The sequence below is a fragment of the Aplysia californica genome, unplaced genomic scaffold (assembly GCF_000002075.1).
Source record: "Aplysia californica isolate F4 #8 unplaced genomic scaffold, AplCal3.0 scaffold00132, whole genome shotgun sequence".
Classification (NCBI taxonomy): domain Eukaryota; kingdom Metazoa; phylum Mollusca; class Gastropoda; order Aplysiida; family Aplysiidae; genus Aplysia; species Aplysia californica.
In genome coordinates, this window is record NW_004797402.1 from 327,539 (window position 1) to 345,365 (window position 17,827).

General features: G+C 38.9%; 1 protein-coding gene across 1 annotated transcript in view; it reads left to right on the forward strand.

The window, feature by feature from the left end:
• The window catches only part of LOC101845317 (TBCC domain-containing protein 1), a gene marked incomplete in the record, with an annotated part of 26,058 nt that extends 9,785 nt beyond the window's left edge, over positions 1 to 16,273 (forward strand). Inside the window, 14 exon segments of the mRNA XM_013081467.2 lie at positions 307 to 409; positions 1,029 to 1,104; positions 1,514 to 1,589; positions 3,863 to 3,971; positions 4,396 to 4,462; positions 5,536 to 5,656; positions 6,802 to 6,886; positions 7,620 to 7,668; positions 8,596 to 8,675; positions 9,256 to 9,378; positions 9,939 to 10,114; positions 11,343 to 11,440; positions 12,276 to 12,425; positions 14,268 to 16,273. Coding sequence (XP_012936921.1) covers positions 307 to 409; positions 1,029 to 1,104; positions 1,514 to 1,589; positions 3,863 to 3,971; positions 4,396 to 4,462; positions 5,536 to 5,656; positions 6,802 to 6,886; positions 7,620 to 7,668; positions 8,596 to 8,675; positions 9,256 to 9,378; positions 9,939 to 10,114; positions 11,343 to 11,440; positions 12,276 to 12,425; positions 14,268 to 14,348 — 1,394 coding nt within the window.
• Positions 16,274 to 17,827: the final 1,554 nt, after the last annotated feature.

The window sequence follows — 17,827 nt, forward strand, 5'->3', positions numbered from 1 at the left end:
GGGGGGGGGAGGGTGTAGTAAAGGTTCTGTGGAAATGCACCTCTGCAAAATCTTACAAATGTGCCAGCGTTTGGATGAGACAAGTGGATAGACTCTGCTCAGAAAAGAATCTGTAGTTTTGTTACATTATTGTAATATGTCTAATTTGTTTGTCATTATTGTTTGAGCCTGTAAAATATTTTCTGGCCTGTTAATGCTGAAGGAATTATAATACTCATTTTGAAAAAAAGTACTTTGATTATTTGTGTTTTCAATCCTTGGCACTCATCATTTTCTACTTTCCCATTCTCCATCCACCACGAAAAGCTCGCTGCCAGGAGTCGGTGAACCTGTACAAGTTTGTTATCTACCTCAGCATGCAACAGTTGTACCGCATGTCGCTCAGAACCTCTCTGGTGGCCGGCGATGAGTATCCTTTTCCTTATACAGTTCTGCTGTCGTTTGTCATTTTCACCTTCACTTTGCAACAAAAGTGCTTGTACTTTCTCTTTTAGGGCACATCTCTTTTTTAGCTTGTTTGTCTGTATGCCATACCCATCACTGGGCATGTATTGAATCTACTGACTGCACAAACTTGACCTGTATCCTGACCCATAAACTGAATTATATGCCAACCCTTACCGTTTGTTAAACAGCTTTCATTTTGATTGACTTCCTCTCATTAATGAAATTGAAAAAAGGCTTTTTATTTAATATTCTGTTTATTTGTGATCAGGTGACAAAGTTAATGTGATTTTGTTTTGCATTTGCAACTTGAAAATAAATGAATATTGTATGAAAGTGAAAGATTATCTGTGATGAGTGAAACATCTTTATATGGAATAAACATTCAAAGGGACAAGACAAATTGACAATGAAATTAGAGTTGAGAAGTTTATTCAGCCATCCAGATATTCACCATAAGACATTCGAAAGACAAAGGGTACTCATCTTTTACAAAACTGATGATTGTTAAGCACATGTACAATTCTTGGAATTGATATTTTTTGTATCAAGTTTTGTGGTCCCAATTTCCTGAACGCTGTCAGATGGCCGAGTGCGTCCAGCTCAAACTCAACATGTGATCTTGATGGAAGATGTACGCCTCGAGGAGGTACAACCAAGGTAAAAGGCTGCAACAGTCTCTGTCAATTTGTGTATTTATATTGTTTTTTCTCATGAGATTGTTGGAGTTTAATGTGGATTTTATATTGACGTTCAGATTGTAGTCTGCAAAGTTTGGTTTGTTTTTGATACCTTGTAGCAAGTATGGTCGTGTTACTGCAGGTACAAAACTTTTCAAGTTGTTTCTTAAGTATTAGGGGCTGAAATTAATTCAAAGGAAAAGTTTAGTGTGAAAAATGTTTCAGTTTTAGTTGCTGTGGAGATAGGCAGTCAGAAGCGGATGACCACTGTGCTGACATGTGATGCAGAGATGGGATAAGATTGATTCATAAAATGTGTGTTGATTGTTTTGCAGGATGATCTGAACTTCCTGTAAGGGACCGTCACCTTGTCTTTGTTTTTATTCCAGTCTCTGGATGATCACAGCCATCTGTTGTTTGTACAGAACAACATCGGAGAACTGGTGGACCTCCTGGCGGAGGAAGGTACAGTGATGTGCACTGTTAATAATAATTCTATTAATAATAATAACAATAATAACAATAATAATAATAATAATAATTACAATTATAAAGTGCATATCCATGATCTACAACACGCCCTATATGCTTTTCAACTATTATTATCCCAGCAGACCCTAGAAGCATGCAGTGCAAGCTGTGGATTACACGAGTTAACTCATTCGCTACGTATTATTTTCGGCTTGTGGACAAATTTTTTTTTAAGGGCGAATGAGATAATGACTAGTGGGCAGTTAAAAGGGCTTTGGGGCCACAAATTCAAATTAATATCAACGGATTATATACAATATTTTCAGTATGGTTTGTAGAATACATCTGTAATGTTTATTTATGTATTTTTCAACTTTGGTTCCTTTAAGAGACGATTATGCAACACAATTTTGATCGGATGCGGATAAAATTTGAAAATAAAGATTAATGATCTTTTGTGAAACTCAAAAAATATGTTTGCACCTAGTCAAATGAAACATCAAAATAACCGTAAATGAATATAAAACTGGAAAATATTGAAAAGTTTTTTTTACAATTATTTACATACATTCCATAATATTTGTATATTTGGATCATAACATCCGATATTGAAAAAAAAAAAAATTTTTATAATCTTGAAAAATGATCACAAACAGAAAAACCCCCCCACTCGTATCTTATAAGGAGTTATTCAGAATTGCATTTTGAATAAACCTATACATGTCTTGAGTGCCACTTTTTGTGTAATTTCATCAAAAAGTAGTGATTTTGGGGAGAAAAAATATTTTGACTATTTAGATCTAAATAATGATAGATTTTATTGTGTAAAATTACTAAGACTGGTGTCCAGGCTATAATTTTGGCGTCGCGAAAAAAGTCGAATAAACTACGAAATCGCGTTTCAAAACTGAATCTAAATTTTCGATTTTCAGTGGAAATGCTTGACCCGGAAGTCAACATTATATTATGACCTTTATTTTAACATGGATATGTGGATTGGAATAGAATCTAAGCTAAAATTGAAGATCGGTTGTCGAGCCGCCTGGAGCAGCTTAGCGTACTGACGGCACTTTAGCCACGCCGCCCCCCCCACAGCTCGGCGTAGCGAATGAGTTAAAATACTAAAAAACTGGCAAGATATTTTGCTGTTTATAGCCTGGTACCCATTTCCACCTGGGTGAAGTGAGGAAAGTGTACGAAAAGTCCCTTTCCCAAGGACACAACCTTGGGCCCCTGATGGCATTTGAACCCACAACCTTACGGTTGTGAATCTGAAAACCTATCCACTAGGTCACTGCCTGCGCTAACATGGTGTGTTAGATATAAACACATGTGAGCCTGAAAGTCACTCATTGTTGTTATCCAAGCGGAAGGAACATTTTTGATCCTTGTGTTAAGAACAGCCTTTGAAGTAATGAACCGTATTGTATGGGTTAACAAAAAAACGTTACTAATTACATATTCTTGTTTAAACATTTTCCTTTGGTGTGTTGTTTTTTGTTTTTCAGTCCGTAGACTTTGTTCATGATATGATACTTTCACATTTGACTTGAAATGATCAAATTTATTTGTGCTGTTATGAATATTGTAAAGATATAATTACTGTATATCTGTCAGAAAGCTTTCAGTGTATTCAAACTGGACATCAACACTGAAGTGGCTCACTTTGGGGCAACTTTTACGTTCCCATGATCAGTGATTAGAACCTTATGTCAGGCAGTGTGGTGAAATCAGGCGCTTGTCAAAATTACGAAATCGGAGAAATAGGCATTTTTCCGCTAGTTTGAAAATTTGTATCGAATTTTTAATTTTCGGCTTAACCTCTTTTATGTCCTTTTAAAAACTCAATTTCAATTGGATTTTACTGAAAAACATTGATTAAAGGCGCAAAGTATGTCATTTTTCAGTTTTCCAAGATTCTTTAGCTATTGGAGTTACAAAACTTTGGCAGCCAATTTCGCTAATTCACCACTGAAACCAAGCGACCTCACTTCCTTCAATCACAAATATCTTCTTGAGTTCTATTCAAGATAAATGGATATTTATTTGTTTGGAAGCAAGGCAAATAAATCAGCTTTCAGATGATACCAATAACTCTACATTCCCAAAAATTGATGAGCGCCTGATTCCACCGCGTCATAACACACATGCTGTAAGACCTCTTAACTATTTTTTTGATTTCCAGATTTTGGTAGAAAAATCAGTTAATTTCTATTTTGCTGTTTGAATAATTTAAAAATTTTTGTTTTGTGGTATTTTTTATATAGATTCAAAGATGTCCGGAGTGGGTGTGGCATCCCAACAGACGAGTTCTTTGTCTTTGGAAGCAGTAGAAGCTCTCAGCTTCATCCTTGTTGGCCGACTAGAGTCTTCGCAGTGAGTTGACTTGTGTGGGGCGTGGAGGTGCCCTGTCACTGACTTAAATTTTCTACATATTTGTCGTTCATTTGTATTAAAGGGTTGCTTTGTTCTTTGTATTTTATCTCATCCCTTTGTTTTTATTCTACCTGGAAGTTTGTCTTTATAAAGATATATCATTCATGTCTCAAGATTGTTTTGTGTATCACCTGATGTGCTGAAATCGAGTCTTTTTTGCATTGACTTCCAATAAACTCCATTCTTCATACCAACAGTCTTTTTCACTCTTTGTTACACTATTTTTCTCTTTTTCTCTCTCTCAGAAGTAGTACCATGAGGGTAGCTACCAGTTCCATCTGATGTTGATATTGATTATTAATTAAACCACAGATGCACTCATGCTCATATTTTAATTTTCTTTATTTTATTCTGTTCTTTCAAGGGCTCTGATTCCCTTTCAAGATCTTGCCTGCCTTCAGACTGTTCAGCACAGAAGTGGCTTCAACAAGGTAGGTTTTAATTCTGCACTAATTATTTATTGACTCTTACGGAAGTGACCAGGTAGAACTGGCTAGAGATGACATTATATTTTTGATTTTCAGTTTACAGTGGACATTTCTGAGTTCCCTCTTTTAAAACATTTCTGTCTTTGATTCCTCGGCCTTCATGCCCCTCCCTCATCCTAGCTCTTGTCTGTTCTACCTGACCCCTAACCGTTATCGTATCCCAAACCTTACAGTTTGGCAGACTTTAGTCTTTGAGGGAAGGGAAACATTGTAATTGTTGAAAGTGGTTTGTTTGCTTTGTCCTATTCATATGAATACAGTTAAACTTGTCCAGTGGGAACACCCATTATTGAGGAGAAAAGTGGTCATATTAGACAGGTGGCCTTATTTGACAGTGTCATTATAATATCGAAAAAATATAAAGGGGGGATCGGGAAGTTGTCGTTTATATTGGTGATTCTCTTAGACTGGTGGTCATTAGAGCAGGTTCGACTATACTTACGGAATTTATGAATAGTTGAGGAATTTTCAATAATTCTGTGAGTTTTGATAAGTCCTCATTGATGTTTTTTTGCTTGTTCAGTGCTGGAAAACTCCCATTAGAACTACCCATATTTTCAGAGTTCTGATTTTCTTGTTTTAAAGCATCGGGGTCCTTGTTTGAACAAACATGAATAAACAGATGTTAATAGATTTATTGGTTGGAAATGTTTAACACCCCATTTGACATGATTTAGGTCATTTAGATTGCTGGCTGTTTCTTCTTGTTCTTGTCAGGGCCAACTGTGGCTGAGTGTGATACTACGTCCAAGCAGAAAGACGGAGATACTCTATAAAATGTTTACCACATGGGGATGGAACTCGTGGGGAGATGGGTTTTCTTTCATGTAATGCAAAGAGGGTAACCATTACACAACAGACACTGGTAGTCATAACTTTGACACTTCCGTTTATAGTTACTACACATGTAACCTATCGGCACTCTAGCCCCTTGGAAGGGACTTACCTCCACAACTTGTACTCATGACATACAATTATGAGGAGACTTTACTGTATGTTTTCCGTGTTCCTGTCAGGCTGCCAAGACCTTCTCCTCACGTCAGTTCACTCTGTGGGTCAAGGACAGCCTGGTGCAAAATCCGTTCAACGTGTCAGCGTGCATCGCGTCGGGGACCAGACTATCGTGGCCTTTTCTCGGTGAGGAGTCAGTGATGGTGCTGGTCTAATCGTAGTCTTCCTTGATGTCTTCATTTTGATTGAGGAATTTGTCAAACACCTCTTCTCATTTCTGTGTTTCTGACATTTGCAAGGTTTTCTAGTATATGAAAGCTGAAAGTCCTCGAGTAACTTATACATGCAGTTTGATAACATTGTTAATGCCTTTTTAAATAAATGATTCCCCTTTTTACAGTTTTTCCTGGCAATAAGCTTTTATGAAAAGGTGGGGGGGGGGGGAGATCAGAGATTATAGATGTGTTTTGAAACATCCTATTCATCTATGTCCATCACACATTTTACTGTACTCTAATAAGTCAAACATCGTTGTTGACATTTATTCTTGTTTGATCTGAAAGTTCAGAAATTTGAAATGAAACATGATTATCAAATGGGTTGGCATAAAAAAAAGAAACCATGAAAAAAATTCTGACTTTTGAAAATTGTTTGATTAGGAACATAAAAATCCTCTAAATAACAAACTACTGACGAACAGAGGTACAGCGACTCTCTGAATGGTGTTAAGATATTCTGATATGGCATTATGTTTGTGCAATGTTTCTGCCACCCTCCCTTCTTTCTTGCTTGTTATTTACTTTCACTGCTATCAAAATGTTCTATGCCCCCCGGGGCAGTGCCACTGACTGTAGTGTCTTTGGGACATTTCTCCTTCAAGCATAGTAGAATTGTAAATGGGCTGATTCATGTCAAGCTCATAACTGTGCCTGATCTACAACAGGGAACTGCTGCTTTTTCTTTCCTAATCCTCACTATTGTCATTTTTCCTCTACTTCTTTTGTATGTTTGTCACTCTCTTGTGACCTGCTATTTTTGGGGTGCCTTGATAGTCGAAGCAGACTTTGTACTGTTGAAGCTAGAGAGGTGAGCAGAATAAGTCTGATTCCCTGTAAAGACTTCTCTGTTGACATCCACCCCTTGGCGCTCATATGACCTTATGCAGTTGCGAGCGCCGTAAAACCCTCTACTATAAAAAATATTTTAAAAATGTTCTACTTTTGGAATGGTCTTTTCGTTTCAAGTAAGATACTAGACTTATACCAAGTGAAAACAACTTAACAAACCCTGAAAAAATATGTTGTGCATCTTTATTGTGATTTCTTCCACAGGTGAAGATCACAAAGCAGAACAGAGCCACAAGAGAGGGAAGATTGCTACCAATGCGCACCTTGTGCCGAAAGAGCATGTGAAAGGGTGAACATATGATCGCTTTAAGCTTTCAAATTGTATTATATTTTATCTCCCTTCGCATTCTATAGTATGGTATGGGCTTCATGGCCGTTTTGGAAAGTTGTTTAAGAGGCGGGATCTCTTTTTTCAAAATCCATCTAGGTGGTTGGTGGGTGATCTGGTGAGGTTTGCTCCTTCTACCTTACCAAACATCTATCGTCTATATCTCTCCTTCTTTTCTGTATGCTACTCTCTTGTAAAATTTCTAATCATCAGCACTTATACTATGATCAAACTGTGTTGCAAGTGCTGTGAAACTCTTACTGAAACAATTAAAACAGAACAACCATCACAGGAAGGACAGAGCCAAGCTGCAGGAGAGCCTTGAAAACTTCCAAAATCGGAGGCTCATTTGCATCGTGATTCTCTCTCTTTGTTACCCTGTCTGTGACTGCCTCTATTATCGACTGAACTTGTTAGAGTAAATGAACTTGTTTGAATGTCTGAAAGTATTATGTGGGTGTGTGGAAGGTGCTACTGACAGGTTTCACCTCTCATCTTCTCCCTCTGTCATTTCTGTCTGTCTGTTTCATGTTTTACTTGAAATGATTGTTTTTATTTATTCTATTAAACAAACCATTTGTATAGAATATACTTTTCTGTAAAACTAGCCTTTTCAAAGTTTGGCTATGTGTTGTCTAATTCTGAAATGTACCGGATCCAAAACTGACTACTTTCTTAAACTTTTTCCTTTCAGAAACAAAATGATCATCATGAGTCAAGTCAGCAAACAAACCATAGCAAGGGTGAGTAGCAACGCAAATTTGATCTTAACCTACGACTATACCATTTTTGTCTTCGCTAGGCCGACATGACTTGGATCAGAGCATGGCGATGTGTTCATGATTCCTCGATTTTCTTGAAAAGTGGGATCATTTCCTTGATGACGTTTGGTTTAGTGCAACGCCCATTTTCACCCTGCGCGATATGTTAACTCCAAAAATGCTGTCTGTTGGGCTCCCCTTTCCCTTTTGTCTCTAGGAGCCACTTCGTATTGAATATGTACAGTGTATGTGGCTTTAAACACTCATGGTTTAGCAGGTCCCCGTGTTTGGGCGCCATTGAACATTTCGAACGACGCGTTAAAAATTTGTCAAGTTCAAAGGAACACATGTAGAGCTCTGCTTCTAGGAATTCTAGAATGAAATTGTTAGTTTTTTTAACTCTGTACATGAAATTAAATATTGTTTAATGTTTCTGGGATGGAAAATTAAATGTTAAAGAGAAAATAATGAAAAAAGTCAACTAATCTTTTCACGACTTCCTTTACAAGATTTTTTAAAAATTGGGGAACTTTGCGTTTTGGGTGCCTTTTTTCTTTCAACCATTTCCGTTTTCAAAATAAGTTTCTTCTTCGTGGATTTTATGTCAAACATATTCCTTTTGAATTAATTATGCCTGTTCCAAATTACAGCATTCTAGAACTATTTTTGTGTGAGATATTCAGAAAAAAAGTTGTACAGTTATTTTTTTTTTATCACCCTGGTATTTTATTGGTATTGAATATAGTTTAGATTGATCCTGGCACTTATGTGACCTAATTGTGTTGCAAGTGCTGTAAAACTCTTACCAAAGCAAATCCCTGGCTACTGTAATCTGCTCCCTTGAAATGACCACTATGTGTTTTGTAAGTCGTTAAAATCAAATGAAGATGATGAGTTTTTCTGCTTCAGAGTTCTGGCACCCTGGAGATGAGCACCGTGAAAATCCACCGCAGCCACCACTCTTTCCTGTACTTGTTGTCTCCCCTTAGGTGAGTACTGGTTGACGTGAGGTGGTGTATTAGTGTGTGTGTGTGTGTGTGTGTGTGTGTGTGTGTGTGTTTGTTTGTGTGTGTGTGTGTGTGTGTGTGTGTTTGTGTATATGTATTTTGGTGATTATACACTCTCCTAAGTTTTTAACTCCATTTTTCTGCAAACCAAGTTACACATAACACATTACTGACACAGATGCCCAGCACACTGTATCAAAGGCTCTAGACAATCTGACCTTTGAAAAGGATGTAAAAACATTTTTGCCGTAAAAGTGTGAATCTTTGAATCCTATTTTCTCAAAACTGGGTGTCATGGTGTTAAAAGCCTAAGGACGCATATTGCTGAGAGCCTGCGGTGATGTGGACCGCTCACACACTTTGGTAGAATATTCCCTTATTTATCACTTAGCGCTCAGAGCCTGTGTACTTAAATCGGGGTTGAGTGCTCTATGTATGTAATTTATTATTATTATAATGAATGTAGCAGGTTGCGGCTGCTAATGTAAGCTGTGGCATGTGACTGTATGGCTCACGGGCATGGCCTCAACTCTCATGAAAATTTTGCTTTACCTCGCATCAGATCTGTGACGATAGAGAAATGCCGCAACACGACGCTAATACTTGGTCCTGTGGAAGCGACGGTGCATGTCAGTGGCTGTGAGAACGTCACGGTGATAGCCCCGTGTCGACACTTTATGATCAGGTTTGCCAGATGTCTTGCTTCATCATCATCATCATTGTCATCATCATGACAATCATCATCATTTCTATTAATGTCATTACCATTATTGTCTTCATTATCATCATTGTCATCATTATTATCATCATCACTGGGTTTAGGTAGGTGGTCACTTGGGTGTGTCGTTAAGCAAGACACGATAACCTTAGCTAAAAAAAACAGGGTGCTGCACAGTGGGGACCAGCAATGGCATGTTTGTGAAATTGTTCTGTAGTGGTGTAATATTGTGTATTTATGTATGTATGTATTTATAATTATGTACTGTATATATATATATATATATATTTGTATGTATGTTTGCCATTGTAACTCAAATTATCCTAGGGGATCAATAAATGTAATTTAATTTGTTTATTATTTTATTATCGTTATCATCATTATCATCATTATCATCATCATCATCATCTGATGTATACTCTGTGTAGTGTTCAAAAATAAATACTCACAGACCGACAAACCCTCATATCGTGCTAAACAATTTGTGAATTATAATTTCTAAAAATACCCTTCTATTTCCTCCGCAGTGGCTCGACTCTATGCAACATGTACTTACTGACCCCGCACCGCCCGCTGCTCCTGAGCGGCAACGACACCATCATGCTGGCACCGTATCACACGTTCTACGCCTCACTGGAGGAACATATGACACGCGCTGGCATAGGGGTGGTGCCCAACTTGTGGGATCAGCCGCTCTGTATTGGTGCGTAGGAGGGGGTGGGAGAGGGGGTGGGGATGGGGGAGGGAGGGACGGAGTGAGAGACAGAGAGAGAGCTCATGACGTGCGCTGGCATAGGAGTGGTGCCCAACTTGTGAGATCAGGCGCTCTGTATTGGTGGGTGTGTTGGAGGGAGGGAGGGAGAATGAGGGAGGGAGGGGAAGAGGGAGAGGGAAGGAGAGAGCACATGACATGCTATGGCATAGAGGTGGGGCCCAATCTGTGGGATCATCCACTCTGCTTTGTGGGTGGTTGACGTGTGTATATAAAGAAGGAGAGAGAGAGAGAGAGAGAGAGAGAGAGAGAGAGAGGGGAAGGGAGGGAGGAAGAGAGAAGGAGAGAGAGCGTATGACGTGGGGCGGCATCGGGGTGGTGCCGCTTGGTATTGGTGGTCGTTTGGGAGAGACCAAGGAAGGGAGAGAGGAAGGAAGGGAGAGAGAGGAAGGAAGGGAGACAGAGAGGGAGAGAGAGAGGGGGGAGAAGCGAGGGAGGGAAGGAGAGAGAGGGAGGGAGGGAGGATGTGGGAGAGAAGATACGGAAAGAGCACATGACCCGCGCTGGCAAAGGGGTGTTGCCGAATCTGTAGGGTTGTATTGTGGGTGGTTGGCGTGTCTTTTTAATGGGAGGGGTGAGAGGGAGGGAGGGGGGTAGAGGGAGAGGGAGGGAGGAAGGGGGGAGGAGGGAGGGAGGGAGAGAGAGAGGGAGGGAGGAAGGAGTGAGGGGAAGGAGGAAGAGAGAGAGAACCTGTGGGATCATCCGCTCTGTATTGATGGGTGGTTTTGGGGGGAGGGGGGGGGAGGGAAGGAGGGAGGAAGGGCAGAGAGAGAGAGAGAGTGTTTGTGTCTGACATTGGAAGACTGCCCTATTTTTCGAGGAGGTATTATCCCTCCTGTTTTCTGTCTTCTTTTCTTTTCCCCTCTCTTGGAATGGATATTTCACTGTCGGCTGAGGCTGGTTGTGAAGGATAATTATTTTGTATGCTCATAATAGGCTGCATCGCTGAATGTCACAGGGTGGACAAGGATGGTACTATGTATTTTGACATACTTTTTACCAAGTCGGGTAACTATCAAATTCCAATTCCTGGACCATTTGTTGGATGGGATGTGCACAGATACGTGATTTGGAATGGGTGGGTGGGGGGGAGGCACCTATGGATGGTTGAATATTCGCTGTTGTGAAATATTTCTCGATGTTTTGTCCATGCATACAGGTCCTGACCACCGAGATGACCAGCCCGTGTGGCAAATCCTGCCGGAGACAGAATTCTACACCTTCTCCGTGCCGTTTGAGATACAGGGCAGTACCAAAGTAAGTGTTGTCTAGTGTTCCGGTTGCTGCAGTTGGAGCGTTCTTCTATTGTTCTGTACCGCTGTAGCTGGATCGATTTTGTTTAGCCCCGGTTTTTCACCCTTCTTTTTTTTTCTGGTTTTTGCCTTCAATTGGAAAGAAGATTTTTAATGTTTGACCATTGTTGCATTGTTCTATAACAACTTTGGCGGGATCGATTTTGTCAAGAACTATTTATTTCACCTATCTTTTTTTCTGGTTTTTGCTTACAATTGGATAAAAGACTTAATGTTAGAATGTTCTTGCATTGTTCTTTGCAGCAGTGGTTTGATCTATTTCGTTTAATCCCATTTTTTCACTTTTCTCTTGTTCTGGTTTTTGCTTACAATTTTTAAAAAGTCTTTTAATGTTTGTTCCTCCCTCTCTCTGAGATTAGGGTTAAATAACATAAAGTGTCTTGATTTCTGTGAAACCCATAAGCTGGTATAAGCTTTTGAATAGCCTGCTGTAGTTTGAGTGTAGCTAGACTTGTATAAAGTACAGTCCATGGCGCTGATAAACACATAGAGGATTGACAAACGTGTTCTACTCACCCATAATTTTGGATGACTGATAAGGAAAAATGAAAATGATATTGGTCGGGGATGACACATTGTACACGCTATTTTTGATTTTGAGTTTTCCGTGTATGTGTTATGTGTCGAGCTGTATTTTAAATGTAGTCTAGGACTCGTGTAATGGTTGTGAGTTGTCATCCCTTGAATAACCTGAAGAAATGTTTTACAACATGAGCAAGACTCTTCCCAGATAATTGTAAGTTGTTACTGGATGTTCTCCTTTTGCCCTCATTTTCCAGTCACTCCCGTGCAGCCTCCCCAGCCGGTATCAGAAGGAACTGAATAAGCGGCAAAAGCAGATTGACACCTGGCAGCACATGGTCAAGGACGCTGGACTGACCCGCGACCAGAGGAAAGAATTCCAGGCCCTGGTTGAGTCACGCTTTCATGTAGGTCGCAGCGCCTTTCCTCAAACTTTTTTACAATCTTAAATGACCTGGTAATATTTTATTGGATATCGTCACCACTTAGTTAATTCAGGTTTTTCGTACGTAAACTTTACTGTGTAAATTCACTGAGCCCTGGTCCTAAACATAGACTGGTTATTGACTCTGTCCTGATCCGGAACATACATCGGGTCGGGATTTCGCTTTTTTTTTTTTTGACTACGATCTAATAGTTCCCTACACTTTTTGTACTAAGCTTTAGTTGGATCATTTTCATAACTGGAATTGAAGATTTCCTAAATACTGGCTGGAACTCAGTGAGTTAAAGGCTCCCCTTGTTGTGTGATATCTGTGTATCAGCTTTTCACTTGATGTAGCCAACTATGGCGAATGTATGAAACGTCAAGCTGCATGGGAAGCTGCAGTATTTACTACCCTATGATTATAATAATATTAATAACAATGATGGGAATTTTTATAGCCTCTAATCTCTATAAGGCTGTAAGTGTTGTATGATACAGAATTGTCACTCAACTTAGCTCACTGATCAAAGGACAGAAAATGCACACTGTGAGGCCTTTTAACAACAACAGCAACAACACACACACATAAACACACACACACACACACACACATACATACTCACACACACTCACACACTTACACACACACACAAACATGCACACACACACTCACACACACTCACACACACACAGACACACACACACACACTTTGGTTTCAAAAGATAACAAAGGGCACAGACGAATATGCTATAATGAAAATGCAGCTTCCTTTCAGTGTCTTTAGTGAGAAGACTAATGATACAAAAAATACTGTACCATGGAGAAAGGAGGAATTAATTTGTTTCCTTTGCATGTGCTCCCTGGCTAGCGGGTGAGACACCGGCTTCAGGGTATTGTGGATCACAGGCAGCTATAAAACTTCTCTGTAGGTGGTTAGCGGGTGTCCTGGTGTGATTTGCTTCTTCTTTCCTATCAGACATCGTCTGTCGTCCTTATCTCTCCTTCTTCTTTTCTTTGTATGTAATTATTTAGTAACTCCTCTAATCTTTGGCACTAGTATGACCTATTTTTGTTGCAAGTGCCGTTAAATTCTTACTGTAAATTTTTAAAAATGTCTCTTGTGTATGACAAACACAGTTTTAACTGAAGTGAATTTTTTTTTTGTCCTGGTCTAATTTTGTTTGTTCAGAAGCTTTAAGGTAAAGATGAGGTCCAAGAACAGATGAGATCAAAATCAAAATGGATTTGAGAGAAGGCAGATGTTGTCTGGATGTGAGATAAAGCTGAGAGACTTTTGGATTAGTAAAGGAGAATTTTTAGTCTTAGCAAGATCAAGTTATGTTCTGCATATGTTGTGAATCAAACCATCAATGCTTCATGCAGCTATTATTTGTGTCTAGACACGGTGGAATCAGGCGCTCGTCAATTTTTTTGTAAATGGAGTTATAGGTGTCATCTGAAAGGTTGTTCATTTGCTTAACATTATCTTGAATAAAAGTCGAGATATTTGCCATTGAAGGAGGTGGGGTCGCCTTGTTTCAGAAGTAAAAAAATTGAGAAAATGGCCGTCAAAGTTTGGGAACTTCCGTAGTTCAGAGTCCTTGGGAACTGCAAATTAAACATTGTTCTTGCCTTGAATGGATGTTTATCCGTCAAATCCACACACAAGAATGTTTTTGAAGGGATATAGAGGTGCTGAGCCAAAAAACAAAATTTTGAAAAAAAATTCCAAACTTGCCGAAAAATGCAGATTTCTTCGATTTCTATATTTTGACGAGCACTTGATTTCACCACGATGCCTCGCATTTGTCGGTTTGGCAGATCTGGTTGGCGGAGACGGGCCATAAGCAGGAGCTGGACAGTCTGGTGGTTCCCTTACAGTCCACACTGGAGAAAAGATGAGGAAGACTTCTCAAGCGGCAGTCAGTCGCACCTTGCCAGGAACTCTAGGATTGGCCAATGCTTCACGCTTTCATCAGTTGTGCTTAGTGTTCTTCCCGGTTCAGTTTCTGTTATCACTTATACTTCCAGGGAAAATGAGGCGGTCGTCTGTAAAGCTCATCCTAGGTCTGTGTGTGTGGATATTGATCGCTGCAAGTTGTGAGCTGAATGGAAACAGAATTTTTTGTTTTTTGGGGAAGAACTTTGCCCTGCTGTGTTTAGGGTTCGGGACTCTGTCACCGGTCGCAAAACTGTACTTTTTGGCTTCTACTTTGTCAAAGCAATTTATTTCTGTCTTTCCCATTCTTATCAATCAAATCAGCAATTGAATATCGTTTTATTTGTCCTGTTAAACTATGAGCAAAAAAATTGGTTGTGATATTTTATTCTGCCTTTTTCTGTTTGAAAGTAAACCGGGTGTCTGAGAAGTCCATCTGGAAAAAGCCAAAGATGAATGCAATGCATGTGTGTTGATGTGTAAACAGTGGACTGAATTCTCTTGTGACCAGAGACAATGTCATATTGTGAGCCAGTAAAAAAACCTTTGACCGCTTTTCTGCCTAGATAGCCTCCGAATGTATACCTAAAATGTATATTACGTGTTGTAGTGACAATGTGAATGTGAAAGTGTAATGTTATGCAATCATTCTCACAGTCCAACCATATTTCACCTCTATGAAAAATTGCAAGTCTTTAAGGGTCCCTCACTGCCTCAAATTTTAACGTGGAGCGGCTGTGATGAAGAATGATAAATTTGCACCATTGTCATTTAAATACTAATTTCTCATTAACTGCTGATAGTAAAACCTTTATACTTCACAGGATGGTAGAAAAATAAATGTTTCTATTGAAATATGGCTAGGGTAATTCATCTCCATTTGAATGCCAAAACTATTTACATATATATATGTAATTATATATATTAGACAAGAGACTGTTTCATTTACATGTCTTTCCATGTGCTTATGCAGATTGGTACAATCTTAGGCCAAACAGCAATGTGTTTCCTGGGGTCATGGGGAAGTGGACTATTAATGCAAGATATCACCTACTAGATATGATGCTAACATATCTCACGTTTAGCCATAACTTCCTCGTTTTATTGTCCTGTCCTATCCAAGCTCTATCACCCTACACACACCTGGGTGGAAGGAGGAAAGACAACAAAATTTGTCTGTCCCAAGGCTGTTATGCTCATGAAACCACCTGTGCCTGGAGAGAAATCCACAACCTTTATTTATACTGTGAGTCAGTCCATTAACACTGTTTACTTTAAAAAGTTGAGTTTGTCCAGCAATGCCATAGCTTAGATTGTTCTATAAGATGGACCGCTTCTCTGTTTGAGGCTTGAAACAGTGCATCGACACTGCCAGTGGCACTTTGTGTAGAAAAAGAGGTACTAGGAGGCTGTGATAAAGGAGTGATGTATCGTGTATGTTACAGGTAGGAGCAAAGCTCAGTTAGTGACTTACGAAATTGATATTTCCGAAATGAAAAAAGCATGTGTGTCTATTGGGACCAGTGTCATTCTCATTTTTTTTTTCTTGTAGTGGAGGAGACTTTTTGTGGCAAGGCGTACCTTGTACTTCACCCATTCTTTGGCTGTAGTCATGTGTTAACAGCTATAGTATAGAAGGTATGGATGTATATGTCCTTGCATGTACTATGAAATCCTGTATCTTCTATCTTTCACCTGGAAGGATCATAACTGTCTTGACATTTCCTCTTCATTTTTTATGAAAGATTTTTAGTATTGCCTTGTGAGTACATGAGTTGGTTGACAGAGGAATTGCTGATGAGTTTTCGTTTCGCACCACATGAGTTTTTTTTTTTCTTCTCACCTGATAGTATGTTTCACTCATTAAATTAATTCTATACAATTGCAAGTTTTGTTTTTGCCTCCACCCTGTTACTGCTGTTGACCTGATTAGATGAAGTTTGTAGTCGTTGTGTTTTAGTAAAAAATGTTATACTGCTGGTAATTGACAGTGACTATAGAAGGCAGAAATAGTAGTAACATTCTCAGAAAAATTTGGAAAAGAAATTATGTCAGAGCATAGGATTTTGCTCTATAGTTTGTTCATTTTGGTCTGTCTGCTTAAAAAAAAATTCTAGCTCATGTCATGATTTGCTGATGCAGACCTAACTTTGCATGGCTCTCCTGGCAAACAAAAATATTTTGTAAAAAAATCTTGGTCCACAAATGCGAAAAAATTCCTTTCTTTTTCACCCATGGTATGACCTAGCCATCAGACTGCTCATTTTGAGACAGCGACACCACTTTGTCCCCACAATTCAGTTTAATCATTTAATTTTACCCTTCCAAGACCGTCTAGACATCATCATGTGCATCTCGAAAAGTACCCTCCAGTCTGTGTTTCATAGATAGGCATGCGTTTTTGGGTTTTATATTTAGATTCTGTTGACCTTCCAACTTTTAGACCTGCGTGCAAAGACCTGAGAATATTGAAATTACAAAGTGTTTTATTTTTTTTCTCCCATTTTAACTACAGACACAGACAGACAAAAATGGACAAAAGTACATCCATTACTTAATAAGACACCAGCAACTGTGTGTAATGGTTAGACTCTTTGCCTGGCACAGAAGAGACTCGAGTTCAGATCCCATATTGTAATGCGCTCATATGACCTTATGCAGTTGCTACCGCCCTAAAACTTTTACTAAAATAAACACAAATGTCTTGAAGACTTGAACCCCCGGTAAACTACAGTCAAGAGCAAATCTGCCTATTTTGGTTTCCTGCTCAATATCTCAATAACAATGCCTGGTTTTAGGAATTAAACTATTCCCTATAAGATATAACATCAAATGTTTCTTAAGAATGATATCGTTCATTTCATTCCACAATATTATTTTGTGGTTTTAATAACTCAAATCTGTTTCTGGTGGATTCCAGATTGATAAACGCGTCATATGAGTAAAGATATCACAGGGCATTTATTATACATGTAGTTTTATTCTGTTTCATAATTTCCTGTCTATTTTCTAATTGAACAGTGTTCATGATGAATGCTCAAGCCATAGATCTGATTTTGGGCATTTTTTTTTTCTTTAATTTTTTGTCTAAACTTTAAAGAATGACTTGACTAATAGCAGAATGACATTGAGGATACTATTACACATGAACACACTTAAAAAAACAACACGTCAATAGCGAAATTTCAGAAATTCCTCTTCACCCCCCCATCCCCAACCTCTCCTCTTTTCTCCTTTACTAAAATAATCCCGACATACCAATTATGATTTAGCTGTCGTAGATAATATTACATATTATTATGGTGTTTTCTCAATAGCCGCACATATTTGTGGAAAGAGTGCATGAAAAGCACAGTATACTCCCAAGCAATTCCCTCCTGATTTTACATAATCCACGGCAGGGGTGTCAAACTTAATTGGTCAGGGGGCCAAACTCAAATTA